At 51.8% G+C, this 27,977-nt stretch overlaps 1 protein-coding gene across 3 annotated transcripts in view; it reads right to left on the minus strand.

Moving 5' to 3' along the window:
• Positions 1-1,642: 1,642 nt before the first annotated feature.
• Positions 1,643-27,977, minus strand: part of PTPN1 (protein tyrosine phosphatase non-receptor type 1) — a 74,789-nt gene continuing 48,454 nt past the window's right edge. The window contains exons 2-10 of one of the 3 annotated variants that reach the window (XM_027775093.1): positions 21,644-21,734; positions 17,668-17,768; positions 14,528-14,626; positions 10,298-10,402; positions 8,521-8,658; positions 4,497-4,706; positions 3,962-4,123; positions 3,406-3,626; positions 1,643-2,199 (exon numbers count right to left, since the gene is read on the minus strand). In XM_027775093.1, the coding sequence (XP_027630894.1) occupies positions 1,989-2,199; positions 3,406-3,626; positions 3,962-4,123; positions 4,497-4,706; positions 8,521-8,658; positions 10,298-10,402; positions 14,528-14,626; positions 17,668-17,768; positions 21,644-21,734 (1,338 nt within the window). In that variant the 3' untranslated portion in view covers positions 1,643-1,988. The remainder of the gene's footprint in view (positions 2,200-3,405; positions 3,627-3,961; positions 4,124-4,496; positions 4,707-8,520; positions 8,659-10,297; positions 10,403-14,527; positions 14,627-17,667; positions 17,769-21,643; positions 21,735-27,977) is intronic. The other 2 variants (XM_027775094.1, XM_006141273.3) reach the window with 2 other exon arrangements.

The following is a 27,977-nucleotide window of genomic DNA, read 5'->3' on the forward strand; positions in this document are numbered from 1 at the left end:
AGAGCGGCAGGCCTTGGGCAGCCGTGGCTGGGAGACCGCGCTGTTGCGGACGACAGTCACTTGGCGGAGGCCTCAGGAACCAGTCACGTGCGCGGCTCATGCGGGGCGGCTCAGACTGGTCCGCGGGCACATCGGTAAGCGCAGCCACGTTCCTCATCTCAAGCACATGGCAGTCATCAGGACACAGGGCCCTCACATGCACTCGAATACACACGGGGACGGGGTCGGGGACGGGGGCTAGCAGGTACCGGGAGAGGAGGCGGCCAGGACAGTGTCCTTCACACTGTGTCTCATAGGAAACCAACAGTTCACCATCTGCTGCGCCACTGCCTCGTCCCACGTCCCGTGGCGCCCGCCCATGCCGTCCCCCCTCGGGGCCTGGGTGGCGCACAGGCGTGGCAGCCTTCTGTTCCCAGTCCTACCTGAGGATCATCATTGTACTTTCTGATAAAGCCCTTGATGCAAGGCTGACATCAAAAGTCTTAATACATTATTGGCCTAAGAAAATGCTAGTGCACTGTGGACACCTCTGGGGAGAAAAGTGAGAATAAATATGGGGTGGAGAGGCTTACTGCACAGACCCCACGGAGGCTTCTGAGGAAGCTGTGGCGTGCCGCCCGGGACGCACCAGGGCACACTCGGGGGGCGAGTCCGAGACTGGGTGACGCGGAAACTGGGATGTGGGATTGGTATCAGAGGGAGGACGCGGAGGGGAAAGTGGAAGGACGGGGTGAGACGCAGCCCGGGGCAAGGGGGTGCCAGTGCAGAACAGGCGCCCTTGGGCATGGCTCTCTGGCTGCCCGGCGGCCCTCGCCTACCGTGGCACGCCTGCTAGCTGAGCAGAGGCGGACAGTGGGTGGAGGTTAAGTGCTGTTGAACAGGAATGGAATGAAACCAAGCATCTCAGATGAGCCAGAGCCACACGGCAGACGGGCTGCTCGTGCACCAGCCTGGGACCCTGACCCTCATCCCCCCACCCCCAGCGCTCCAACCAAAGGGGAGTCACCAAAGGGACAGTTTGGGGTTTTGTGTTTTCATAACAGCCTCTTCCTGAAAATCACTCCCAAGGAAAAAATGTTTGCGTTCTGCTACGCCATCTAACACACCACCCAAAGATGGCCACTTGGAAAGAAGTAAAAGACTGAAAATGTCCTGGTAGGTGATTTCCAAGAATAGAGCTCCCAGGCCAGGCCCCCCACAGCAGCACGGTGCCAATGGGGGTCTCTGAGGCTGCGCCCCAGGGTCTCTATGGCGGGTAAAGTGCCATAGTCACACTGTGGTGACCTCTGACCCTGAGGCAGAACCTCGAGGAGAGCCCACACGGGTGGGGGACCAGACGCTGGCGCGTGAGCAAGATGGCGGGCACAGATGGATGGGGGATGGGACGTGGGAAGGCAGCGGGGACGCCCTGAGCAAAGCAGAAGCCGAATGCTGCAGACACGGCCTTGGTTGTTCCTCGTCTTCAAATAGGAAAGCAGACGGCACCAGCGGCCCAGTGCCGGGGGCCTGGGAGCCCTCTCCTCCAAGGGAGTTACATTCGCAAGGGTTGGGGATCTTTCCCTGGGAATCCACATCAATTGTGTATCTGATCAGAAAGTTTTAGAAGTGCCTCGTCTTTTTTCCAGAAATAACAAAAAGCTGCTTTTTATAAAGGTTAAAAACAACAATGTGTTGTAATTCTATTTTTTTCCAAAAACAAATGAACTAAAGAAAAAGGGAAGAAAAAGAAAGATGAGAGAGAGAAGTTTTTGGCATTTTCTCTACTTACTCCTGAATAGGTTAAGGCCCTGAGATTAGACGCGAGCGTCCTTGGGACCACAGGGCGCCTCGGAACCCAGTGCGCCAGCCCTTCCTTCTCGTTAGCCCTTCCGCAGTCCAGACTCGAGACACCTTCGACCTGTCTCCTCTGAGACAGGCTCAGGCTCCACAGAACCGACTTCTGCCCCGGCTAGCAGCAGTGCTTCTGCACGCGCTGTCCCCGCTCGTGGTCAGTGGAAACACACCCTGTAGCAGAGGTACGCGCCGGCCGTGAGGACGGTGGCCATGCACACGTTGACCAGGAAGGGCTTCCAGGGAGCCAGCGCGTGGTCCGCCTCCTCCGTGGGCAGCGATGGCTCTCCTGTGGCAGGGTGGGCGGCCTGGGCGCCTTGCGGACTTCTCCCCACGATCCGACTTCTAACTTCAGTGTCTTGACTCGTGCTGAGGAATCAGAGGGGCAGACATGGTGACTGGCTTGGGGAAATAGACAGCAGGGACGCTATTATTCTGCGAAGAACTCTAAGGGGAATGAGGCACACGGGAGCGTGGGGGTGCTCTGTGCCAGCAAGCCAGCCTTCCGCAGGAGGGAGCCTCCGTGTGCCAGCACGGCAGACATCGGCCTCAGTGCACTTGTCTCCACACCCCAGGTACCTCGGGCGCCTCTACAGCCAGGGCAGAGCCCACGGTGCCGGGGTGGCAGTTGCTGTGAGAGTCACTTCAGCTGGGGAACCCTGGTGTGCCCTGCGACCCCTGCGTTTGGCCACGTGGCTGTCCCGGGTCTCCTCTTCAGCAGCTGTGGAATATCCCAACACAGGAGAAGGCAGGACTGACCCAGCACGACACATGTCAGATCGCCTTGCAGTTCTCACCGTGGCCGATGACGCCGCTACAAGCACAGCTGCCACCTACCTTTGCACACCTGTCTGAAGACTGCCGCAGGGTCAGTTTCTCGGTGTAAACAACTCCTGGGCCCACGTGTGCACACTCCAGAGGAAGCAAACTTTCCTCTAAAAGGAGGCACCAAGGGGCAACCAGCAGTCTCAGGCCTGGGCTATTTCCTATTCATTCTTCAAGATTCCCTGCAGTGCAGCCTCCTGCAGGCAGCCCTCCCTGACAACCAGCATGCACTCTGGCAACCACAGGCTCCACAGTACACTCTGGGTCTGCCTCCTTCCCAACTAGATGATCAGTCTAGAATACGTTGGAATATCCCACATAGACTAACAGGTGCTGAGTGATGGCAGCAAAGCCATAGGGAAGCAAAATGGCAACTAATTATCAATAGTAATGTGTATACAAAAAGGTCAAGTTCCTCAAATGGCCACTGGGAGGAAGTCCAGGTCAAGCCTGGACAGCCAGGGCCAGGAGAGGGCTCCATCATCACTGGGCAGATTCTAGCAGTTGCAGGAGCCCCTGATTCCAACAAGCACCACCAGGTGGCGCTAGAACCCTACAGAAGCCACTCACTGTCCAGGGCCACCCTGTGCCCAGTGCAGGCCTCCTCCAGCCAGGAAGCCCCATTTCCCAAGGATGCAGAAGCACTGTTTGCCAACAGTGGCCACGTCCGCAGGGTATCAGTACCCACAGGCATTTTCAAATGTAAGGTCATTTTCCCTCGACCCCCATGCCAGGACCCTCTCCCACTACCTTTCTGGGCTATAGGGTACATTCAAGGGGCTTCTGGTTTCTTCCTCAATGTGGTCATCTTTGTCCTCCTCAGTCTCATCCTTGACCCACTGGTGGTTCGAGAAGAACTCTTTGCACTTCCCGTTATGTGACTCCAGGACCCGTTTGGGTGGCCGGGGAGGTGGGGGGACATGCTCCGGCAGGGGCTCCAGGTCCTCATGGGAGAGCTCCTTCCACTGATCCTGGAAAGAATGGAGGGGCCTGTCAGCGCTCACTTCTGGCTAGCCCATCAGGAAATCCACTGCTCTGCGTGAGCAGAGGGGACGGCGTGGAGGGGCCCTCCCACCAAACATTAGGAAAATGAAAACGAAGCCGATTCTTCTAGAGATCCTCTCTCCGTGAGCACTTCAAGGCAGAGGCTGAACGAACAGCACGATGACTTTCTAGCTATTTTAAACCAAGGGCAGCTCTTCACCGCGAGTCAACAGTGTCTGAACTCCTACAATAGGCAGGCAGCCTCCCTCAAAGACATGAACTTAGGACCCCACACCCGGATTAAAGCAAAAGCAACCCCGACCTGCACAGAGGAGTCTCCCATGATGAACTTGGCCCCTTCGATCACAGCCAGGTAGGAGAAGCGCAGCTGGTCCGCCGTCTGGATCAGGCCCATCCGGAACCTCCTCATTTCCAGCAGCACTTTCTTGATGTCCACAGAGGAAGGGTCTTTCCTCTTATCCATCTGAAAGCCAAAGGAGACAAATTCAGCCAGCTCCAACTCTCCAGCGCAGTGTGACTCTGAGTTTCTGGACAGGAGTGTTCTGGTTTCTAGTTAGGAAAAATCACAGCAGAGCACGCAAAGAATTTTAAAACCGTGAGAAACGCAGCACCATCAATGCCACCCGAGCAGAGGGCTACAAGAGTGAAGAATGAGAGAACGGAGTTCTTTGGAGGCCATATTCAAATTTGGAAGATCTCCACATCAAAGCTTTTTAGGGCAAAGCTACGTGGACAGGGGAGAGGCTGTTCAACGTGAACCCCAGAGCTGGTTAGCTGGCAGCGAGAGGAGCGGCGTCTAGCCAGGCAGGGTTCTATGCGTGTACGCGTGTCCTTACCAGCAAGAGGCAGGTGTCAGCCAGACAGAAGGTCCCCGACCGCCCGATGCCCGCGCTGCAGTGCACCACGATGGGGCCGTGCTCCGGGCTGAGAGACCCCGACTCCCGGACTTTGAAGAGGAAGTTCAGGAACGAGGCTGGCGATTCAGGGACTCCGAAGTCAGGCCAGGTGGTATAGTGGAAATGTAGGATCTCTCGAGTTTCTTGAGTCTGAAAGAGAAAGCAGTCACAGAGATTCTAGAAGAGTCGGCTCTACCGAAAGCACTGATTCCAAGTGTGCACAGAGTGCCTTTGCATTTGTCCAACTCTAACAGGAACATTCATTCAGACTTTCTCCAAGGCACGTGCACCCAGTCGACAAATGCCGAGCCCGGATGCCAGGCCCCGGAACCTGTAGGCTGTTCCTGCTCGGACTTCACTGCACCTACGTCCCCAACAGGGCCAGCTGGCCTGCCTCACAACCATGAGGCTGTGACGCCACCCGCAATGATCTTGTCAAAGAGTGTCAGCGCTTTTTGTTTGTTTGGGGGTTTTTTTTTGAGAGGTTTTCAGCTATAGGGCGCGTGCATTCGCCAGACAGAGAGAGACATAGAGACAGAAAGCGAGAAATCACCCCCCAGGGGGGATGGTCACACCACGATCCCTTCTCCATTCTCCTCTCGAGACCTTGGGCATGCACATACACGCGCCCGGCATGAGTTTTAAGCCACCGGGTCCAGGACGCGAACTGCGGTCGACTACGTGGGAGTCCAGCGACATAGCTCCAAGGCACGTGCACCCAGTCGACAAATGCCGAGCCCGGATGCCAGGCCCCGGAACCTGTAGGCTGTTCCTGCTCGGACTTCACTGCACCTACGTCCCCAACAGGGCCAGCTGGCCTGCCTCACAACCATGAGGCTGTGACGCCACCCGCAATGATCTTGTCAAAGAGTGTCAGCGCTTTTTGTTTGTTTGGGGGGTTTTTTTTGAGAGGTTTTCAGCTATAGGGCGCGTGCATTCGCCAGACAGAGAGAGACATAGAGACAGAAAGCGAGAAATCACCCCCCAGGGGGGATGGTCACACCACGATCCCTTCTCCATTCTCCTCTCGAGACCTTGGGCATGCACATACACGCGCCCGGCATGAGTTTTAAGCCACCGGGTCCAGGACGCGAACTGCGGTCGACTACGTGGGAGTCCAGCGACATAGCCATTACGCTAACTGCTGGTTCCCAACACGGCGCTTTTTAGCACCGAGAATTTCAAGCACTGTTATGTCAGACACTGCTTGAAATACACTCTCCGAAGACTGGTGGTGGCAATGTGTGACTCTGTGCCCAGCTGAAGAGACGGTGACGATGAGCCAGAGGTGGAGGGAGCAGCCACAGGCACCGTGAGCGGGTGACCGCTGCGTGCTTGTGCTATGCCCACCAGCTCACCACCGTCTCCCAGGAAGCCCTCAGGCAGGCATGCCCGCTATGCCCATTCTCCAGATTGGGAGGTTGAGGTTCAGAGGTGGACAGTCCATATTCAGAGGCTGCTGTAGGAACTTTTGAAAAGAGGACCCTGGCCCTTGTCTCAAAGTCCATCTCCCCGTGGCCCAGGCCACCCTGGCAGAGCAGAAAGAAGGCCTCGCACTGGCCCAGCTCTGCTCCCCCCAACCTAAGGGCGTGTGGACAGTGGGGACTACCCTTGGTATGCCCAGCCCGGAGAGGGACGGAGCCCGGAGGTGCTTGTCTCTCCACGTGGGCATGGGAATAAGACAGCAGACAGGAGCTGGGCCTGCTGGGAGGGCTCCCTGCAGGGCCGAGGGCCACAGTAGTGCCTGCTCCACCAGGAGAGCCGCTGCTCCATGCACACACACATCCTCCCTCATCTGTCAGACCCACGCTGAGCCAGCTGGGAGCCATGCAAAGGGCCAGGCACGGTGAGGTCAGACTCTGCCTTGTTCTCACAGAGCTCATGGCACAACTACCACAACCTCCCCTGAACCGGGCATGAAAACGCACGTCAGGAGACACTCTGTGCCGCCTCAGCTAGAAATGCACCGGTCTCCCGTGCAACAGCGAAAAACCCCCAGGTGTCCAGGGAATTCAGAGAATCACGCTACATGATTCTACCGTTCGCTCCTAGAAAGTCACCTCCACGTAGCTTCAATAGCATTAAAACATCTTTACTTTGAAGGGAAGCACTTAAGAGATGTTTTAAAAACCGAGTAAGAAAAGAGTAAGCAAAAACAAGTTTCCTTTAAATCCTTACAAAGGCATGGGTTACCTCTGGGTGGCCGCCTCCCTCACACCTGCCCACCTCCTCCACGAGGAACCCGATCTGGGCCTGCACTTAGGCTGACACCCGTGGTTGAGGAAACACTTTTATTTTATTATTTTAGTTTTGCTAGAGGGTGCACGTTCTCATCAGAGAGAGAGAGGGGACTGAGGAGTGAGAAAGCATCCCTAATAGGGACAGCCACGCCTCCATCCCTTCTCCTCCATTCTCCTCTGGAGATTTTAGGCATGCACACACAGGCCCACTGTGTTTTTACAAGCTGCTGGGTCTGAGACTTGAACTGCAAAGTTGGCCATGTTGGAGCCAGCATCTTAATAACCATGCCACCTGCCTGGCCCAGAAAAGACTATAGAAACAACGTCTGTTGGAACAGATTCCTGATATCATGATCCACTAGAGCTGGCTGCCTCCACCCCGCCCTGCCCAGCAAACAGTGCTCAATCCCCCCAGACTCCATCAACGAGCAGGAGGCATCTCCTTCCGCGCTTACCAGAGGTACTTCTGACGTCAGGCTTGCAAATGCTAGATGACGTGATAAAGAAAGAAACCCACTATGAAGCCCACCAGGCACGTTCTGGAAGGCTGCACCTACCCTCGAGACACCTCCATCCTGGCACTCCTGCGGCCCCTCTAAGGCTCCACGTCCTCACGGCCAAGAGCAGCTGCCATGCTGAGCTACTCAGGAGCCACACAGCTGACCTCTCACCTAAGCGTGGTTCCCTGCGCTGAGTTCTAGACCTTACTTCAACGGCTAATTGACTAAAGGGAGCCATGACGCCCTCACAGCTGCACGGGGAGCTGGGATGTGTTGGCACAGAAGAGCCCACCTGTGCGCACAGCCAGCGGGCCACACTCCATGTGCTCCCACCACCCGCACTCCTCCAGACTGCCCTTGGACTGCTCCCGGGCAACCCCACGGCACTTCACTCTGCACCTGCTCACCTATCCTCAGCACGTGCTCTAGCCAGGCATGGGGCTGGCTCCTCCCACCTCAATGCGGAGCCCGTACATACCCCTGGTCAGACAGCAAAGAAGCCGAGACATAGGAGAGGGGCAGCCCTGCCCTGCCTGATAGTCTGATATTGAGGGGACAGGGTTCCATGCGGGGGAGCCCGGTCTCAGCTACAGGTGGTCACTCCAATCCCCAGCGGCAGTGTTTGTTCCAAGACCATCTTTTAGAGACAGAAGTGGCTGGCGGGTGGTGTCAATTCTTCCTACGATAAACAAACCTAAGATGGCTCCTGAAGAACTTCCACTGGTAGGGCCACCAGGTGGCATGGTGGTTAAGGGCAATGGACTCTCACATGGCTGACTGTGGTTGAGTCCTGGACCTGGCAGCTTGCTTTCTCACCACCCCCACTCTGTCTCTCTCTGGTCAAATTAAAATAAATACAATAAAATAAATAAAGTTCAATAAAATAAAAAAAATTAAAAAAAGAACGTCCACTGGCAACGAAACTGGAGTCAGCCCCAGACCTTCCCTCCTCACATGCACAGAGAGGGAGCAGGTGCCCCGCTGCTGTTTAACTTGCAAAGCAGGAGTGATCATTTTTAAAGAAGCTCCCCTTCCTAAGAACTAGTACTAACTAGCAGTAGTAAGGGCTCACAAGAGCTCTCCAGCCTGGCTCCACTGGTCACTCGGAGGCACACGAGCAGGTCTGCTCTCCACAGCACCGAAACCACACCTTGTGCAGGTGCACGAGACCCAGACACTGGCGTTAGGTGACACTGCCCAAGCGCTGCATGAAGCCATACTCACTGCCAGGTTCTCCAGCTCCAGCTGTCGTACCGTGTAGTACGACTTGATGTCCTCGGAGACCAATGTTAGCTTCAGATTGGTGTCCTCAAAGATCATTTCCTTCTCCTCCTTTTGTGGCCAGTACTGTGCACATTTCAGCTGGGGAGGGAACAACACCGAGTTAGCATGAGCGACAGGGTGCTCCCACCATGGGAGGGTGGCATGTGTTCCCCGGCACTGTGCGAGCCCAGCGCCAGCGCCGACATCTGCTCCTCAGAGAGCTGGGGGGCCTTGAAGAACATGAGCCGGGCTGGCCGTGCAGAGAAGCTCACACTCCCAAGCCCAGCACTCCCTGGTTATCCACGGCAATGGGTGCGGGGGGCCGACACGCCCTCCTCCTACGCGGTGGAGCCAGGCTCACGGAAGGTTCCACCGCTCCTCTCTCCACCTGGAGCCGTCTGAGCATCAAGGGCCTGGTCGGGCGCTGGCACAGAGCACAGACGCCTCAGCAAAAGTGTCTTCTCCAAAAAGAAACGCACGGCAAAGTGCAAACCAGACCGGAAGGACGATGGGGCACGCTGTGCAGGGGGCTGCAGCCAGTGCAGTGAACCTTCAGGGAGGCTTGGGGCACCTGGGGCTCTGGTAGTGCTTTCACTCTAGTTTGGCTCAGTTCAGAAAGTTACTTTGGCTGTTCTGTTTTGATAATTTTAGAAACTCCTTGATTTTCTAAACTTAACTAAAGCTCTTTACATTCTTCAGCTTTGGTTTTACGTGGAGTTTAAGAAGGAAGTTTTGTCTTAAGTTTAGGGGTACATACTGCCTGAACCAAGTGTGTACACAAATTCCTCAGGCGTTTTTGCTGGTGGATGGCTGTTCTGGGCAAAACTGGTAGGTCAACAGGGCTCAGTGGCTGGTCTGGGAGCCAGGACTGACGATGTGTCTGGGCAGAGGACGCTTGAGGACTTAGGGACTTGTTGAAATATCAGCACACACAAACAGCCCTTGGGGAAGTAACACTTGAAATTCACATATGCTGACCTCCTCTGGGCTAGACTCTGTCTCTCAGGAAACACTGTCATGCCCAGTGACAAGGCAGACTGTGGGACGTGCTGAGGGGAGAATGCCCCAGCCCAGCCACGGGAATCCAGCAGAGGGGAACGTCTGGCTGGCTGTGGCGATCAGCAAGCGAGAAGAGACAGCGCTATGGAGGCAGCTTTGGGTGAGGATTTCTTTCCTGTCTTAGCGACAGTAAGGCCTGGCTCAGGGGAGCAGCTGATGGGGACCCCAACCACAGCTGAGTCTGACATCAGGCCCGGGAACCTGGGTGTCATCTGGGGTCTCAAGGAGGCAGGAGGCTCCTAGGAGGATGAACACAGACCACAGAGGCATAGTGGGCCTGCTCTACTGGACACTGCCCCCAGCAAAATCAGAACAAAAGGTGAAGAACACCAGGTGCTGGGAACCAGCAGTTAGTGTAATGGCTATGTCACTGGACTCCCACGCGGTTCGCGTCCCGGACCCGGTGGCTTAAACTCACGCTGGGCGCGTGTGCGTGCGTGCCCAAGATCCCAAGAGGAGAATGGAGGAGAAGGGATTGCGGCGTGACCATCCCCTCTGGGGGGTGATTTCTCGCTTCTGTCTCTCTGTCTCTCTCTGTCTGTCTGGAGAGCACACGCGCCCTATAGCGAAAACCTCTCCAAAAAAAAAAAAAAAGAACACCAGGTGGGACAGCAGTGTAGCACCCAATGTCACATCCCAGGACTGAGGCAGCAGGGCCCTCCCACATCTGGACACCAACCTGTTCAAAAGTCTTGGCCAGTGTCATCATGTCACCTCCCTCCATTGATGATGAGCTAGTCACAAGCTGCTGAGGTGGGGCCAATGTGTCAGTGCCCAAGCCAGCCTGCCGAGAGGACACAGAGGCACAAAGATGGCCAGACCTCACTTGGCTAAGCGGCGGGACAGCTGGGCGTGACCTTAGACAAGAGAGTGGTGCGCCTGCACCTTGATGATGAGGCCCTGTAATAATTCGAGGTCCAGACACAAAGTGGAAGGCCGGGCTGGTTCAAGACCACCTGCATCTACACTGACTCTCCGCAGTAGGCAGAGACAGGAGCAGGAGAACAGAAACGCACACGCCAAGTCGCCACTGCATGAGCAGGAAAGACGACTGCGAAGCCTCACCTCCACCTGGTAAGCGTGGCTTCAAAGTCAAACACAGAGCCTAACAACCTCTGTAAGCTGGGTGCAGACCAAGACCTCGGAACCCTGCAGCTGCGGCACCCTGGCATGCAACGTGCCCACTGACCAACGTTCATTTAAGGACTCTTAGGCATTTACAGAAACATGCTCTGCTCTGCTTTGTCATTTCCCATGGAAATGTTTGTTCTAAACACACCAAGTAAAATGAAAATGATAAGCACACGCTCACTACTTCCAGTTATCCTACTACACTGATAACTACTGACTTGAAAAGAGCATTTTTTATGAGAAAACGGTTCTTTGCCAGAATTCAGATTGAGGCCTGTCTTGGGTGGGCACCAGACAGGGACGTGGTGGTGTCCATGTGCTGGCGTCTCCTGGAGCTGCAGTTTCTACCAAGAACCCAGATGTCAGAGAGAGTCCTGGGGGCCTTCCAAACAAACAGCTGGGCAGTCTTTTTTTTTTTTTTTAAGATTTATTTATTTTTTCAACTACTATTATTATTTTTCAATTTGACCAGAGAGAGAAAGGAAAAGCAAGAAAGCAAGCCACCACATGGGAGTCCAACGCCCTTAACCATCATGCTGTCTGCTTGCCAGCCTAGCTGGGCAATCCTTTTATTTATTTATTTATTTATTTTTGGAGAGGTTTTTGCTATAGGGTGCGTGTGCTCGCCAGAAAGACAGAGACAGAAAGTGAGAAATCACCTCTCGGGGGGATGGCCATGCCACAATTCCTTCTCCTCCATTCTCCTCTAGGGATCTTGGGCACACATGCACACACGCCTGGCGTGAGTTTAAGCCACGGGGTCCAGGACTCGAACCACAGTCGACTATAGTCATCTATAGTGACCCCATGATGGATGATGTGGTTTTCCCGAGAATCATTAACAGAACAAAGCAAGCAGAGTCCGAGATACAAACAAGGCAAACGTCCCTGCGACACCCGATGCAGTGTCCTGTGCAGAGGCACCTGACGGCAGGCTTAGAGCAACTTCGGAGAGAGAGAACAGGGAAGGCCCTGGGACGGCGAATTAAACTCGCCCAGCCTACGTCCCTGCCCAGACAACAATCCCAACCGCCCCACACATGGACACGCTATACTGCCTTGTCTAAAGCCCATTTTGAACCTGAGTCAATACTGAACGACCCCGGTCTAATGCACACAACCACCTCTGCGTGCCTGGTTTCCGGGGCATGGAGTCCCTGTAGCCGCAGGCTGGCCAAGAGTAAGAGGGGAACAGCCTACACCAGTTGGTGAAGGAAGGAGATCAGAAAACAAATATGCACTGGGTAGAAACTCTGCATGCTGGCTTTCCCACGCAGTGTGGACACTTTATAATCAGATTAGTTGAGCAAATAAGACACCACAACTTCTCATAACTATTGCCCGCCAGCCCTTTTGCAAGTGCAGAATTGAAAACAATTCCAAAGAGACTAAGACTTAAAACATACGTTGCTTTTTATGCCCATCTGCATGCCGAAGCGATCCTGAGTGGGATGGAATGGCAACAGCGAGAGCAAGGACCACTGTCACACACACAGTCAACCGCACCCCGCTGGCAGGTTTCCGAACGGCCGACACGGTAATTCAAGGGGGGAGGCTGTTACGGCGGGAGTAGGCTGTACGTGTCAACCGTGGGTGGGAGAAGGCCTCGAGCAGGGCCTGCTGACAAACGTGACCACCACGCCCGATATTGCTCTTGACTGCAATGTGACAACAGTGGCTACGGCAGACAGTGGGCTTACAGCGAGGAGGTGCTGGGACTTCCACGACGAAGTGAAAAGCAAGTGCTGCCACATGTCTGATGGCTTTGAAATCAGTGCCTTGATTTACAACTCCTAACTCTCAATGCCCCCTTAGAGCAGTGGTTCTCAGCTGGAGCCACTTTGCCTGCCAGGGACACTGGACTAAGTGGGGCATCTGGACATGGAGACAGTCTGACTGCCACATCTGGGTGGTGGTGTTACCAGCACCGAGTGAGTAGAGGCCACGATTCGTCTCAACATCGATGACGCACAAGACACACCCCCACTGCAGCATGCGCTCGGCCCAGCCAGCCCGGCTGTCAGGGGTACGGCAGTTCAAAATGCTGAGGACAGCCTGGGCTGAAGGCTTCCACGGCCACCGCTGGCAGTTCTGCCTGCAGAGCGCGTCTGCTGTGGGAGCCTCCTGTTTTGTTTCTTTATTCAAATTTGCTGACAAGCATGACGAAGGGGTCTGCTTGGTGTTCATAACTTCATATTTGACTAATCAAGCTACTGAAGCTGGAAGGAAAATTAAAAACCACTTCCACTGCCAAAGCGCTGCCAAAGACGGGCAACACCATTTCATCAATCGAGCAGTGGGCAAGCTCCTAATCTCACTGTCGAACGAATAAATACCTCCACGTTTTATAAAAAGGTAGTCGTAGAGGCAACCCCCGCCCTCTGGAAAAAACCATGATTTTAAACATGCTGTCCTGCAGGAGTGCTTTCCGTGAGTAACCAGCATGACTCCTTCACGTGGCAGGGGGAAGCGGCTCTGTGTTCAATGCTTCGTTTTCACTGTGAAGCGCTTTTGATGTGTTGTTGCTTTCTAAGTGACTTCCTTACCCCCAAGGCCAGGACTGTGCTTTCTGTCGAGGGGTGGCTCCTTGGGAGCCCTCAGGTTCTTCTGGCAAGCCATGTCTGTGTCCCAAAGTGGCCAGGACAGCAATGGTGTCCCATCGGAGCCCCAGAGAGCACATTGCCAGAACCTGGCAAAACCCAGGGACGCTCGGTTCTCTGCTCCTGGGTCGCACATTCCCAATGTACTCCACCATCCTCAGCTCCTCCCAGGGCCTCAACTTCTGAGGCTGGGGAGCCCCAAAAGGTGGTAGCAGTGCCTGGGGAAAGGGAGGGGGGCAGTAAAGAGCTGAACACCAGCCTGGCACTGGGCACACAGACGGTCTTAACATGGGACAGAGACCTTTAAGAGGCAATCACAACAGATGGGGCGAGGGGGAGGGGTCCAGGCTACCCTCAGGGCAGCGATCTGAGGACACTGGAAGTGGGATGCCCCATGGGGGACATGTGAGTCAGACCCTGAGCCAGCGAACATGACCAGCAACTAAACAGAGCAAAGTTTGTCTTGGCTGGAATTTGAAGAGTGGAAGCCACTCATGTCCAGGTGACCAGGGCCGGACACATAGGGTCCTGCAAGCCACACTGTGAGACAGAAGGACTGTCGGATGGGACCTGATGCGAAAGATCATTCCGGAAGCACAGTGTAGAATGGACAGAGGCAGGGCTGGGGGTCTGCACAACCCTACACCTCTAGTCTGCACCCTGTCCCGGAGTAAAGAATGTGGAACAACACTAGTTTCCACGTGAACACCTGGCAGACACCGTCAGTGAGGCGTGGCGAGAGCCCAGCTGTCCCCCAGCTCAGCATGTCACAGGGTGCACACTTTTACCAGCCCAGCAGGCAGGAATGACCAAGACATACTAAAGCCTTGCTCTCCAAATAAAGCCATGTTTACACGGCTCCATGACAGAACAGCAGCAGCACGGGGACCCCGCGTGAACATGGAACGGAACAAAGCATGCCCGTCTAAGCGAAGCACGCACGTCCAGCTCTGGGGAGAGACCTGCCAAGGTACGTACGCCAAGGGTAACTTTGCTCTGTTCCTCCTCCTTACTCGCTGAATTGACCTGCTTACAAGCACATGCACGTATATATCGCTTCTTTAAGTTCCTACATAAAGACGGTATTACGTAAAGGAACTATAAAGAAACCCAGACACCAGGGTGCCTTTGCGGTGGGTCCGCACACGGACAGACAAAGCGCGACGGAGCGCACTTACCGAGCCTTTCTCCATCACTCTGTTGAGCATGACGACGCCCCTGCTTTTCTGCTCCCACACCATCTCCCAGAAGTGCCCGCAGGTATTGGGCAGAGGGCCCTGCAAACACAATTCACACGGTGTGACATTTGAAACGCACGGACCACAGGGTGAGCCCCTTCAGTGGGCAGCGCATTACGGTGCCCTCAGTCCCCACCAACGTAGGCAGTGGTGGCTGATGCTGGCCCAAGAACCTGCCTCTCCTGGCCCAGCGGTCAGTGACCACAGTTCTATTTTCTACCATGCGATAAAAGGTCATTTCCGCATTGCAGTTCAAGGCTGGCCAGCCAAGAGCAACAACGCTGACTCTGCCTTCTGGTTTGGGCTGGCTGGTTGAGGGGCTCCACAGAGAGCCATCCCTCAGGCAGACGAAATGTGGGACAAACTATGGGGTGCAGGGGGGAGGCGGCAGGGGCAGCTGTCAGCCATGACCCTCCTGGAGGAAGGCGTCCCACCTCCAATCACTCATCATCGCATGACCTCGAGCGAGTCACACACCTCTCCCTCTAGCCCTCGTGACGACAGCAGTGCCTAGTCAGGGGCTGTGAGCAAGAACCACTCGGATACATGTGCCATCTACTTATCGACCTCTGAAGGAACCAGCAAGTCCGGGGACACAGTGAGCACCCCGTGCGGCCTGAGCTCGTGTTCTATGGACAGCCTTCGTCCTCAGACCAAGGGACGTAAGAGACGTGGACACAGAAACAGTCTACACGTGGCCGTGGGGGCATGGCAGGGTGTGCCGAGTGCTGGCCTGCCTCCCTCCAGCCCACCTGGCAATGGTGCAGTTGTTCCCTGGACAGGGCAGGTGCCTTGTGTCCATCTCAACTGCTAGTGCCACGTGGCAGGGCACGTCCTATCGCCTCCATACCAGAGCTCATCTCTAGCTCAGGCCAGCACAGCTTCTCAAATGGCTTCCTTCTCCTGGGCCCTCATCCACGCTCTCCTCCTCCTCCCTACCTTTTTCCTTTACGCCTCACCACCCTCCCTGACCAGGCTAGCGCTCAGCCCTCTCGCTCGTCCCGGCTCATCTCGAACTCACTGGAGGACCCAGACAGCGGCACTCTTAGAACGTGCCATAGGGATTCAGACCAGAGTGGACCACACGTGGCCCCTGGGCCTTTTGCCCTCTGGCCTGGGCATGAGGACCCAGCGCCAGCTCCCATAGAGGCAGCACTTAGCTCTCCATCACCCTCCTATCCTCAGCGCCACCTCAGTTTAGAGTGGGTCTGAAGGACTAAAATCGCAGGTCTGCAAGGTCACAGGCCAAGCTGAGCCACCACTTCCAGGGAAGGTAAGAGAAGATACCTGTGACGGCACTCTCTAGTCCTCCAGATCTCGGACTTTTATTATTTGCATAAATAACAACACAAATAACAAATGGTTCTCTTGGTTTTGAGGCTTGGAAAACACTTCATTCAGTGTCTAGGGGTGCTACTTTGGGGTTAGACTGCTTTGATTCCTTTGAAACCCCAGCACAAAAGGAGACTATGAATACAGCTGACCAGCCTCCACGGCACCAGCTCACAAAACGGACAGCGACATCTCACAGGGCATTGGGGTGGGATGACAGTGGCAAGTTTCCATGGTAACCACCTACCCTCCACTCGACTTTAGATACCCTGTTCTCCAACGGGTGTAGAGAAGGCTCAAGGCTGAGTGACTGAAGCCAGGAAAACAGAAGTTTCACTTCTCCAAAAAGTAAAGTTCCCAAGAAGTCCCTTGTGCCTTAACCTCTTCCTGCACGCAGGCCTGCCACAACTCCCAGCCTCACCATGGCCTGCACCCCACAGCCTGGAGGTGCTGGAGGACAGGGATTCAGGGCCTGTAAAGGACTGTGGCACCCAGTGGTCTTACAGGACCAGACACAGCTGGGCTGACGGGCACACGCTTACTGGGAGGCATCGAGCTGATTCCGGTCACAGGGCAGGAGCCGGGGCAGGACAGACGGCAGTGGAGAGGCCCCAGCTGGGTAAGCCCTGCCTAGACAGCCTTTGTCACAGAGCTCTCTGGCCTCACCTGCACTCTGACTTCCACTACGAAGCAGAATTATGAAGTTCAAAATCACCCAACAGCCTAGAGCCGTAGGGAAGGCCGGGAAGCTGATATGGACTGAGGACAAAAGTGATGGTGAGAAAGTAAAAGACCTGACTGGTCAGACCAGTGACAGGTCACAGGGTGAGACCTGAGGAAAGTAAAAAAAAGAAACTCCTTGGTCCTCTTCCCAGATACCCATGGTCTTTGGGACACATACTATTATCCTTGAAGAGGCCCAGTTATTAAACCACTTTCATAATCATTCCATGAAGATGACAAAGACCAACGGCCATTTTAAGTGAGTTTTTGTGCTTGCTCATGTAATCTAATGATGCACTTTTCTGGATCAAAGAATGAGGACCAGCTGGAGGAACTCTGAATGGCTGTCCGGACAGAGGTCTCTGGCCTACTGGAACCTTCTTAGACCTGCCATCGGGAGCGCTGGACGCTCAGGGGCAAATACGTCTGAAATCGATGTGGGCACAGGCCCGTCTCCAGCCATGGCTCCACTGCCTCTGTCAACAGACCATAGGCATTGCCGGCATTTTAATGAGGTTTTCTTTTTTGCGGTTATTAATTGCCAGAGGACGCATGTGCTCACCACAAAGAGACAGAGCGAGAGGGAGAGGAAGGAGGAAGTAGCATGCAGCGGGGTTCTGCCATGCCGCAATCCCTTGTCCTCAATTCTCCCTCCTGTCTGGGTTTGGGGCACACACTAACACACGTGCGTGCGCACGTGTCCTTCAGGTTGTAGGGGTCAGGTCTAAACTGCAGTCAGCCACGTGGGATCCCGCTCATCGCAACCACTAGGCCATGGGCCAGCCCTACCAAGGCTTTCTGAAAGCTCTCGTTCCCCACATCATCATGGCATACTTCCCAGAAAAGACGAGCACCGAGACCAAACTCCATCTCCCAGGGAAGAACTTCTCTTTCCTTACTCCTTTTTGATGTTTAAAATCCGACCTTCTAAAGGATTTTATGTGGGGTGTGGATAACAGCATTCTAAAACTCTTGGCAGAGATTAAGTCAAAAACGATCCCTCCAAATGCAGACGATGCACTTACCTGGGTGAGAATGTAGCTCCTCTGGGCCTCTTCCATTTTTATCAAACTAGCATTGATGTAGTCGTTGTCTTCTTGATGGAGCTTAATCCGACTGTGGTCAACTGAAAGGCAAGCAGAACTCAGAGGCTGACCTGGGACCCAGTGTCTACACACAGGGGTGCCCCAGGAAAGCCGAGGGGAGTCGATGATGCTCAGGCGCTCACAGGCTGAGGTCTTGCCCTCGGAGTGGAGGTCAGTCACCGACATGGCTGACTGGTGCTTTCTAAAAGGTCTTCTCAAGCATCTGAAACTTAGCACCAAATAGCAACAGTCGTAGCAATACACAGATTCTGCCCTACTGGGGAAATGTGTGCTGAGGCCACACCTTGCTAGGATCCTTCTCACTCTCCCCAGAATGTGGTGGGCCTCACAGGATCTGCTCTCCCACCCCGACACCAACTTTCACAGGGTAAAACCACACAGGGGCTTACATCTCTAGAAGGAAACAAAATCCACCAAAAATGTCACTGGTCCCCACAGCTGTCACTGTACAGTGAGTCCACAGCCAGTAGGACATACAAGCTCTTCAACCTCACCTGAGTCCAATGGATTGACCTTTAAGTGACCTAAGTAGATAGCCATGTTAAAAGCTATACCTTGAATTCTTTTTTTTTTTTTTTTTTTTTTGCTATAGTGCTCGTGCCCTCGCCAGACAAACAGAGAGAGACAGAAAGCGAGAAATCACCCCCCAGGGGGGATGGTCACACCGCAATCCCTTCTCCTCCTTTCTCCTCTCGGGATTTTGGGGACGCACACTGTAAGCGGCAGAACCACGCTCGGAGGCCAAGTTGTTTGTCGAAAGTGCCCAGGACTGTTGGAGCGCCTGGCGTGAGTTTTAAGTCACGGGGTGTGGGACGCGAACCGCGGTCGACTACGTGGGAGTCCAGCAACATAGCCATTACGCTAACTGCTGGTTCCTACCTTGAATTCTTTTATACGAGGATTATTTTTAAGTTCAAGTACTTAAGGATTCCAAATTTTTCAAATTTAGAACATGTCATGATCAGATATTTTTAAAGAAAATTCTTTTTTTAAAAGTAAAAACTCTAAATCCAAAATACTAGCCGTATATTAACTGTAACTTTTAGATTTGTTTTTAGAAATAAACTCTCCCAACGTGTAAGTTCCGCCTGAGGTTACTGAAAAAAACATGGCCACCCATTTTCTCTTACAAGTACTCTGACACAAAAACAATGGCCCCAAGGGGTCTCTCCTTGTCCTTTAGTACAGAAACGAGAGCAGGTGTTTTTATTTCTGGCACAGCACAGGGGACAGCGAACTCAGGTGACCACGCATAAGCACTATCCTCTCTCTCAGACCAATGGGAAAATTAACGAGGACAAGAGGCTTGGGGCCTTTGGTTCTAAAGAAAGATTCCAAAGAGAGACTTCACTGCAAACTAGCCACTGTCTGGATACTGTTTCTCATTACGGAGGGTAACTTGTTAAGTGGCTCATGGAGGTAAAAGGTCTCCAGAAACATTGTGGGGCTGGCACTGGTGGGTTATGCTGAGTGGGCTCCAACAGTCCTGGGCACTTTCGACAAACAACTTGGCCTCCGAGCGTGGTTCTGCCGCTTGCTGTGTGGAAGGTCACGAGAGCGTTATAAGAGAAAGAGTGCACAGCCCCTGGGAGAGGCACATGTCCGCGAACTGCCAGCCTCTGCTGTCATCGTCCCCAGCCCTGGGAGCCACATAGCAGGTCACCTTTCTCCTTATTTGCTCTATAAGCTTAATAGCAAATTACTTTTTCTACTGGAGGGGAGTGGAAGGGAGAAAAAAAAGCTGAGGAGTGAGACTGGGGGTGAATAAGTTTGGGAACTGTTTCCAGAAAGAATGTTTTTTCTCTGTAAACCTGGTTTGTAAGGGGCCAACAAGAAGTGTAGTGGTTGGGATGCAGGACTCCCACATGGTTGACCACGGTTCGAGTCCTGAACCTGGCAGCTTGTTTTCTCCCTTTCCTCCTCTCTCTTTTTCTTCCTACCTCTCTTTGATGACTGCTAAAAGAAATAACAATAATAATGAATAAAATTAAATAAATAATTATTAAAAAAAAAAAAAAAAACGGTTGAGGGACTGGCAGGTAGCACAATAGTTAAGGGTGCAGGAGTACGATTTGAGTCCTGGACCTGGTGGCTTGCTTTCTCTCTTTCTCTCTCTGTCCCTCTCTGGTCAAATTAAAACAAACCAATAAATAAATAAAGTTAAATAAAAAGTAATTCTTAAAAAAAAAAAAACTGGTTCATAAAGCCATTTAGGTGAGAAATTATTAAAAAATGCAATAAGAGGGCCAGAAAATGGTATGATGCTTAAGGTGCTGAGCTCTCACATGGCCAACTGCAGTTCAAGGCCCAGGCCCAGCAGCTTGAAAAATCACACTGGGCAAGTATGTGTACATGCACTAAATCCCAGGAGGATATTGGAGGAGAAGGGATTGCAGTGTGGCCATCCCCCCGGAAGGAGGGATTTCTCACTTTCCCTCTGCCCACCCTCCAGTGGGTAAACATGTCCTATGACAAGAAAGTAAAAATAAAAATACAATGTAGCAAGGAATATTAAAGGCAACACTGTTCCCAGATTCAGAGTCAATACAGCAGAAGCTGCAGGCCCAGGGTGCCCTGGCAGCAGGTAGAAGAGATGACCAGTAGCCATGCTGCACTCAGACTGGCTGTCCAGATGTTTCTGGCCAAGACTTCACAGCAGAATCAGTGAGGTTTTCATTTCAGACAAATACTTCTATGAGGTGCCTCGGCCTAGACTTGCTAAACAAAGCAAGAGTGCTGGAGTAGGGGCACTGTCGTGTGTCACCTGAGGACCTAGAATTGCACTTCAGCTGTCCTGGGGCCAACTTACTGAGCACTTACTACGGTGGGCGGGCACTGGGCTCGTGGCTTATGTAGGTCCATTCCATCTGCACACACTCCTGTTCTACTGACGAGCAGAGGACAGGACCTGCACCTAACCTCACAGCTCTGAGAGGCAGAGCTATGGTATGAACCCAGGCAGGGAACCACGGATGCAGGCCAGGAGGTACATGTTCTGCACCAATTTTCAGTCCATTTTCACACCCGCCCAGGACCCTGGGCACTGGACAAGTCTGGGCAGCATGCCCTGCCAACCTCCCATGACAGCACAGACAGCCACCACCAGCCTTGGTGCTGGGCACGTAGGGAGCGCCCATTAGAGGACTAACCTGACTCTTCTGTGTCCCTGGAGGTGCACACTGCCGTGGGGAGGGATGTCAGCAGACACGGGGCTGCACAAACCACAATGTCTACGGGCCCTGGAGGGGAGTCTTTGAGGCCCCCAGGGCCTGGAGGGGCAGAAAACTCAGGTCCTGTAACATGCTGAGTTATCAGTTTTCGAGATACCGGGAGACTGTGAGCCAAGGCACTCAGAAGGCTGAGGCAGCCACCAGAGGCCAGCAGGCACACTGCCGACTCTAAGTGACAGCAGCAGGAGAGGAGGAAGCATACGGAAGGTGGCGGACGTGGGGTGGAGCGGGGGCTTGGCAAGCACAGCTGACTTGCGTATCTTGCGGGGGGTGACAGTTCTGACCCTGAAAGCCTGTGTTGAGACCGCTGCAGTTCCACACCATGCTCAGGCTCTATGACACGGATGCTGAGTCACCCAGAGCAGGTTGTGGCATGCCTGTTCCACGCCACCTCAGCTGGTAGGAAAATGACTCATCACACACACAGTAAGCCGAAGAAGTGCTTTGAACTTGGTTAAATTTTCCAGAACTGAGACCTTACCCATTCTACAATGGTGAAAAATGAGTCTTTGCCATCAGCGTCTCAGGTCTCTGCTACAGGGAACAATCAAGTCAGAACCCTCTCCTGCTGTCAACGTACTGCCAGAGCCCTGGCTGCAGGAGCCCTGACCAAAGGCCTGCAGCTGGGCCAGAGGGAAGCTGGCGGGGACCATGTGGATACTTACAGGGGCTGACGTCTCTGTACCTGTTTCGGTTTTTGTTCTTAGGAAGTTTGGCCACTCTGCATGGGAAGTCACTGGCTTCATGTCGGATGTCCTACAAAAAAGCATAGAGTTCTCTCTGGAGATCTCTGGCATTCAGAATTCACCCAGATGGTGACTGGGCACCAGCCACCTGTCAGGCACTGAGGAAGACCTGGGGCAGAAACAGACACTGAGCAGAGCCAGGCAGACTGGGAAAGGCAGGCTGATCACTCAGAGCTGTGGCCAAAGTCATGGGAGGAAAAGAGAAGGGAGCAACCACAGACCTAGAGCAGAAGGCAGCGGCGTGGGTCTGGAAGCTGGAAAGATGAGGAAGAGGCTGAGAGTAGGAGGGAGGGTGGTGCCTCTCACTCAGGAACACCCAGCACTGCCAAGGCAAGGGGGCTGGAGATGGCATCTTATGCCAGGAACAGTGAGTAGGCTGTGGGGAGGAACGGCAGATGGCTGGAGGATGCAGGTGGGTAGGCCTTGAGCGCCAGACCTGGGAGTTCTAACTGTAACCTTCTGTAAAGCCAGTTACTAGGAACAGATAAAATGCACTTTCACGCCAACAAACTATCCAACCGCTTTCTTGGGCGGTGGTAAAGAGCCCTCATCCCTGCGGGTCAGAAAACCGCAGCACACGTCTAATCCCGCTCTCCTAAGACACTACCATAATCACACCGAACAATCCTTTCACGAGAACTTCGTGTTTTCTTCTCATTAAAAGACAAAACTGCAACAACACACGTATACTTAATGCCACTAAGCTGTATACCTAAAAACAGTTAAAATGGTGAACCGGATGTTTTGTGTGTTTTACTACAATTTAAAAGAGAAAGACAAATCCACAGGGGAGAAGAGGCATAGAGAAAACAGCGCAGGATTCCAGAGGCCACAACCAGGCTGCTTAGAGGCTCCAGCCCGAGACAGTGCAGGCACAAGCCGGCTGCAGCTAGGTCGAGAGCCCTGAATCTCCGCCTGGATTCCTCCAGGGGCCCAGGAAGTGCTGCCACCCTTGGGGGGTGGCAGCTGAGAAGAGCCAGGTGCCATCCCATCCCACCCCCTCTCATGCAGCAGCAGGACAGTCACCTCACACTTGGACAGAAATCTGGAGACCTGCTTCCCGGAAAACATAAATCAGAAGGTTTCTGGACTGCAGCTAGATCGCACAGTGGAAAGTGTGAGTGCCCCACCAAAAACAGCAGGTGTGAGCAACTCTGTTTAAGCAACACATAGCACCCCAAATCCTCTTTCCCCATCTGACACTCACACTGCTGCCAGGAGGAGGCAGCGTACTCCCAGAAGATCTGACCAGACAAGAACCAGAGTGTACGACAACGGGCACCTAGAGGCCCTGTGGCCAGTCCACATCAACGGCCCTGATACCTGCTCGGGCTCTCAGCCTGCCAGTACAGACCCTACTGAGGAGAGGAGGAAAAACAAAAAAACAAAGCCCTAACAGAAAAATAAAAGCCCCAAATCAGGAAAAAAACCACCCTAGAGGAAATCAACTGCAGAAAATAGGAAGATTTAAGTTCTATGTTATTAATATATACTCAGAAAAGTAAGGAAGAATCTTGTACTCACGAATTAAGAATAGGGTGTTATATAAAAATTTTTTTAAATGTCTTTTGGAATTTACAAACAAGATAGCAAAAATGACAAATGACTTCTCAATTGAAGAGTCCGATAAAAGTAAAAATCCTGTCAGAAAGTAAAGCCAAAAAAAAAAAAAAAATTAAATGAATGAAAACCAAACCACACCAAAGAGAGAAAACATCAAGTTATTTATTTCCCAGGCCCAACCGATATTTATTATAATGATAAAACAGACTAATTCTAAGGCACATTAGGGTACAATTATAGAATCCTGCCTGAGGACAAAGAGAATACTCTAAGTTTCTGAGAAGAAAAACGCAGTTCACTTTCACAGGATGAGGTAACCAGATTGGCTCCTGACTACAGGAACACTGAAAGTTGGCCAGCGATAGGGTGAAGCTTTCAAGATGCTGAAGAAAAATTATTTCCAACCTAGAATTCCATACCCAGCCCAAAAGTCACAGTAAGAAGGGACAATAAAAACATTCTCGGGACCAGCAGATGGCATAATGGTTATGTTGCTGGATTCTCACATGGTTGACTGTGGTTCAAGTCCCGGACCCGGAGGTTTGAAACTCATGCCGGCACACGTGCCTACATGCCCAAAATCCTGAGAGGAGAGGGGACTGTGGTATGGCTGTCCCCTTGGGAGGTGATTTCTTGCTTTCTGTCTCTCTGTCTCTGTCTCTCTGGCAAGCATATGTGCCCTCTAGCAAAATGTCTCAAGAAAAAAAGGAAACATTCTTGACATGCAGGGTCTCAAAAACTTTACCACTCATGTTCCCTTTTCTCAACAATCTGGAGCATGACTTCCACCTACCTGAGTAAAGAAATAGGCCAAGGAAAGAAAGAGATGGGATACACAGGGGTGGGGAAGGATCCAAGGAGGGCAAAGGTAATCCCCACAACAATGGTGGTGGGTAAGATCCAGGTGACAACCAAGCTCCAGACACAGGGTCAGACTGTGTCTACTGGTCAGACTACTGGAGGGAAATGAAAAGACCCCACTCCAGGAAATGGATGCTCCACTGAAAAGCAAAGCAAAGTCAGCCTCAAGATGACTGCCATGGGGCAGACCAGCCACCCAGACAGGAGGACAGCAGCTTCCAGAAGAGACGGCCGAGAACAAGCCTGCCAACAAGCCTGCCGAGGAGCAACTGCCTGCAAACACCTGTCCCCCACACCGACTACATGTGACCAGTCTGAAAAGAGAATGCTAGAAGTGTATATATTAAAAAAAGAAAGTAAAATATCTCAAATATGTTAAATATTACTTGTTGAAAAGACATTTTGAACAAACTAGGTCAATTATTGAATAAAATATACTACATACCATGCCATCTGCTTCCTTTCACTCTTCTTTTACTGTGACTACTTGAAAAGTGTGTTATATGTGTGGAGTGCATTGTGTTCCAGTATATATTGGCCAGTATCCACTGACCTTATGGAAAATGGTTCTGAGAGACTACAAAACAGTATAGAAAGAATTAGCAATAGATACAAAGATCCCTACACAGATGAAAAAATAGCTACAGGGAAAAAAATTGGGGGGGGATTTTTGCTATAGGGTGCGTGAGCTTGCTAGACAGAGACAGAAAGCAAGAAATCACCCCCCCCCCCTGCCCCAGGGAGGATGGCCACACTGCAATCCTTTCTCCTCCATTCTCCTTTCCAAATCTTGGGCACATATGCACACATGCCTAATGTGATTTAAGCTGTCAGGTCTGGGACTCGAACTGTGGTCTACTATGTGGGAATCTAGCAACGTAACCACTATGCCATTTGCTGGTCTCACTATGGGAAAAATTTTAATAGAGGAAACAGTACATTTAGCACAACACTATCCGTGACTGTGCATAGGTAAGAGAGGTAAATAATAATTACTGACTTAACTGAAGAGTGGAAGTGAAAAGTATTGAGAGTGGGGGAGAGGAAAACAAGAGGAGGGAAGGCAGGTTTTTTTTTTTTTTTTAAAGAATTATAGTATTCAATTTTATTTATTTATTTATTTTAATCTGACCAGAGAGGGACAGAATGAGAAAGTGAGAGAGAGAGGAAAAGTGAGAAAGTAAGCCACCAGGTCCGAGACTTGAACCGTGGTCAGCCATATGGGAGTCCAGTACCTTAACCACCACACCACCTACCAGCCCCCAGAAGGCAGCTTTTTTAACAGGAAAAACTGTTTAAGAAAACCAAATTCTCTCTTTTTAAAAAAATTCTCTTATTTAACTTAATTTCATTTATTTATTTTAATTTGACCAGAAAGAGACAAAATGAGAGAGAGAGAGAGAGAGAAATTTATTTTAATTTGACCAGAGAGAGACAAAATGAGAGAGAGAGAGAAAGTGAGAAAGCAAGACGGTCAGGATTCAAACTGTGGTCTATTATGAGGGAGTCCAGCGCCCTTAACCACCATGACACCCACTGGCCCTCAAATCTTCTACTTTAATTAAGGTTTAAACTAATGAATAAAAAGATAAACACTTTGCTTGGAAATTTGGAGAAATATACAAGCTGGAATCAGTAGCTCCAAGGGTTGAGGGCGGCTGGAAGGAGAAAGCCTGGGGGAGCAGTCTGAGATGGGGGCAGCACGTGTCCAGGAGCGGCCCATAAACACCAACCCCGAACGTGCCAGGAATCACACAACGTGCGCTTCAGCACGCTCTTCAAGGTCACTGCCTTCTTTTCTTCTGGAGAGTCTCAACTGCTATTGATCTCATCCAGTGACATGTTCATTTCAGACATTATTTTGCTTCTTTGGAAGAACTATTCAGTTCTTTACCTTCCGTTTATCCTCTCATTATGTTCTTACTTTCTTTAAACCTACAGTTTCTGGGGCCAGCCAGGTGGCGTGGTTACGGTGCTGGATCCCATATGGCTGACTGTATGGTTTGAGTCCCTGACCTGGAAGTTTAAAAAACATGCCGGTGTGTCCAAGCCCTAAATGCCAAGAGGAGTGGAGAAGGAAGAAACTGTAGTGTCGTCATCCTCTCTGAGGTATGTTTTCTTCCTTTCCCTCTCTCCCTCTCTGCCTCTTGTGAGTGCGTGTGCCCTACGACAAATTTAAAAAGTAAAAAGAAAAAAACCCCACTCGCTGTCTTGATGTCCTTATGTCCCATGTTAATTTATCAGCTGTCATCTCCGTGTTTCTATTTTCTGATTTAGCTATGGATTGCACTATTCGACCTTTTCTTTTACATATTTAATCATTTTTACTTGGGTATTTCTACGGAGTGACCTACATATTACAGAGGTTTCTCTCTCCTCAATCGTTTCAATTTGAACAAAGGCTGAGAACTGTCCCTTTTCAACAACTGTTCTTTATTCAGGCTCATGGAGTCACCCTCGAAGTGCACATTGTATTCAGCCCAAGACTCAAGGTAAGCCCAGGGAGCCTGGAGGAGCCCTTCCCCTGCACAGCTCCATCTCCTGTTCAGCTTGGCAAATTCCAGCTATTTCAACCTCTCCGAGTTCCAACCTCTGTCTCCTAAACTCAGTGGGACTGCCAGGCAGGAAGTTCGTAAGGCTTATTCTCATTTCTATTCAGGTAATATTTTTCGTATTATTCTATAATTTTGGGATTAGTCACTAAACAAAAATTAGATTTCAGATGGTCAATGTTTATTCAAAAGACATAAAGAGCCTACTGTGGGCCAGGTCCTGCTCCAGATACTGGGACTACAGCAAAGAACCAAACAGATGAAATTCTTTTCCTTCATAAACCTTACCTTCTCAAGGGAGAGACAAACAAAATATATCCTATCTCAGATGTAAGTGCTGAACTGAAAAATAAAGCAAAAACAAGAGAAAGTTGGGCAGGATTCTTTCACGAAGATAGTTGTGGAAGACTTCCCAGTAAAAGGGACACTGCGGCAGACAGCTGAGAGGTAAGGGGCAGGCCACCGGGATGCTTGGAAACTAGGTACGAGGTACACTGTACTAGGTACATAGCACTAGGGACCGTGGGGCGCTGTGTGGCACATTTGAAGGAGAGCAAGAAAGCCACTATGGGTGGAGGAGCGAAGGGAACCGTGCAGAAGTTCCAAATCAAAAGAGCGCACATTGGGGCCTACAAACAGTTCTGAGCACTGCGAGCTGTACGGGAAGTTACGGCGGATCTCTGAGCACAGCAATGCCAGGATCCCTCTTAGCTGAGATATAGCAGAAGAGATGGTGAGGAGTCAATGGTGGAAGAAAGGACAGGGTTAGGAAACGAAGGCAAGAATCCAGGAAAAGGATGGCAGTGTCTTCAATGACAGTGGTAGCACAGAGGCAGTAAGAAGAAAACATGGGACCAGCAGATGGCGTAATGGTTACATTGCTGGACTCCCACATAGTCCAACACTATTCGAGTACTGGACCTGGTGGCTTAAACTCATGCCAGGCGTGTGTGTATGCATGCCCCAAATCCTGAGAGGAGAATGGAGGAGAAGGGATGGCGGCATGGCCATCCCCCCTCGGGGCTGATTTCTTGTTTTCTGTCTCTCTGGTGAGTGCACACGCCCTATAGCAAAAATCTTTGAAGAAAACCTACTAGGACTCACACTGTTTGGAAAATCCCTTCTGTCCTACGTTAGAATGGCACAGGAGAAGGGCATGCATGCTCTGAGTACAAGTGTTTGCACTTCGTTTAACAGCATGATAAAATAGTCTAAAACGAAGGAGTGAGAAGTACCTATACAACTAAAGGTAGTTAATATTAGTGGTTTGGAAGAAA

Source organism: Tupaia chinensis, unplaced genomic scaffold, assembly GCF_000334495.1.
Source record: "Tupaia chinensis unplaced genomic scaffold, TupChi_1.0 Scaffold000049_1, whole genome shotgun sequence".
Classification (NCBI taxonomy): Eukaryota; Metazoa; Chordata; class Mammalia; order Scandentia; family Tupaiidae; genus Tupaia; species Tupaia belangeri.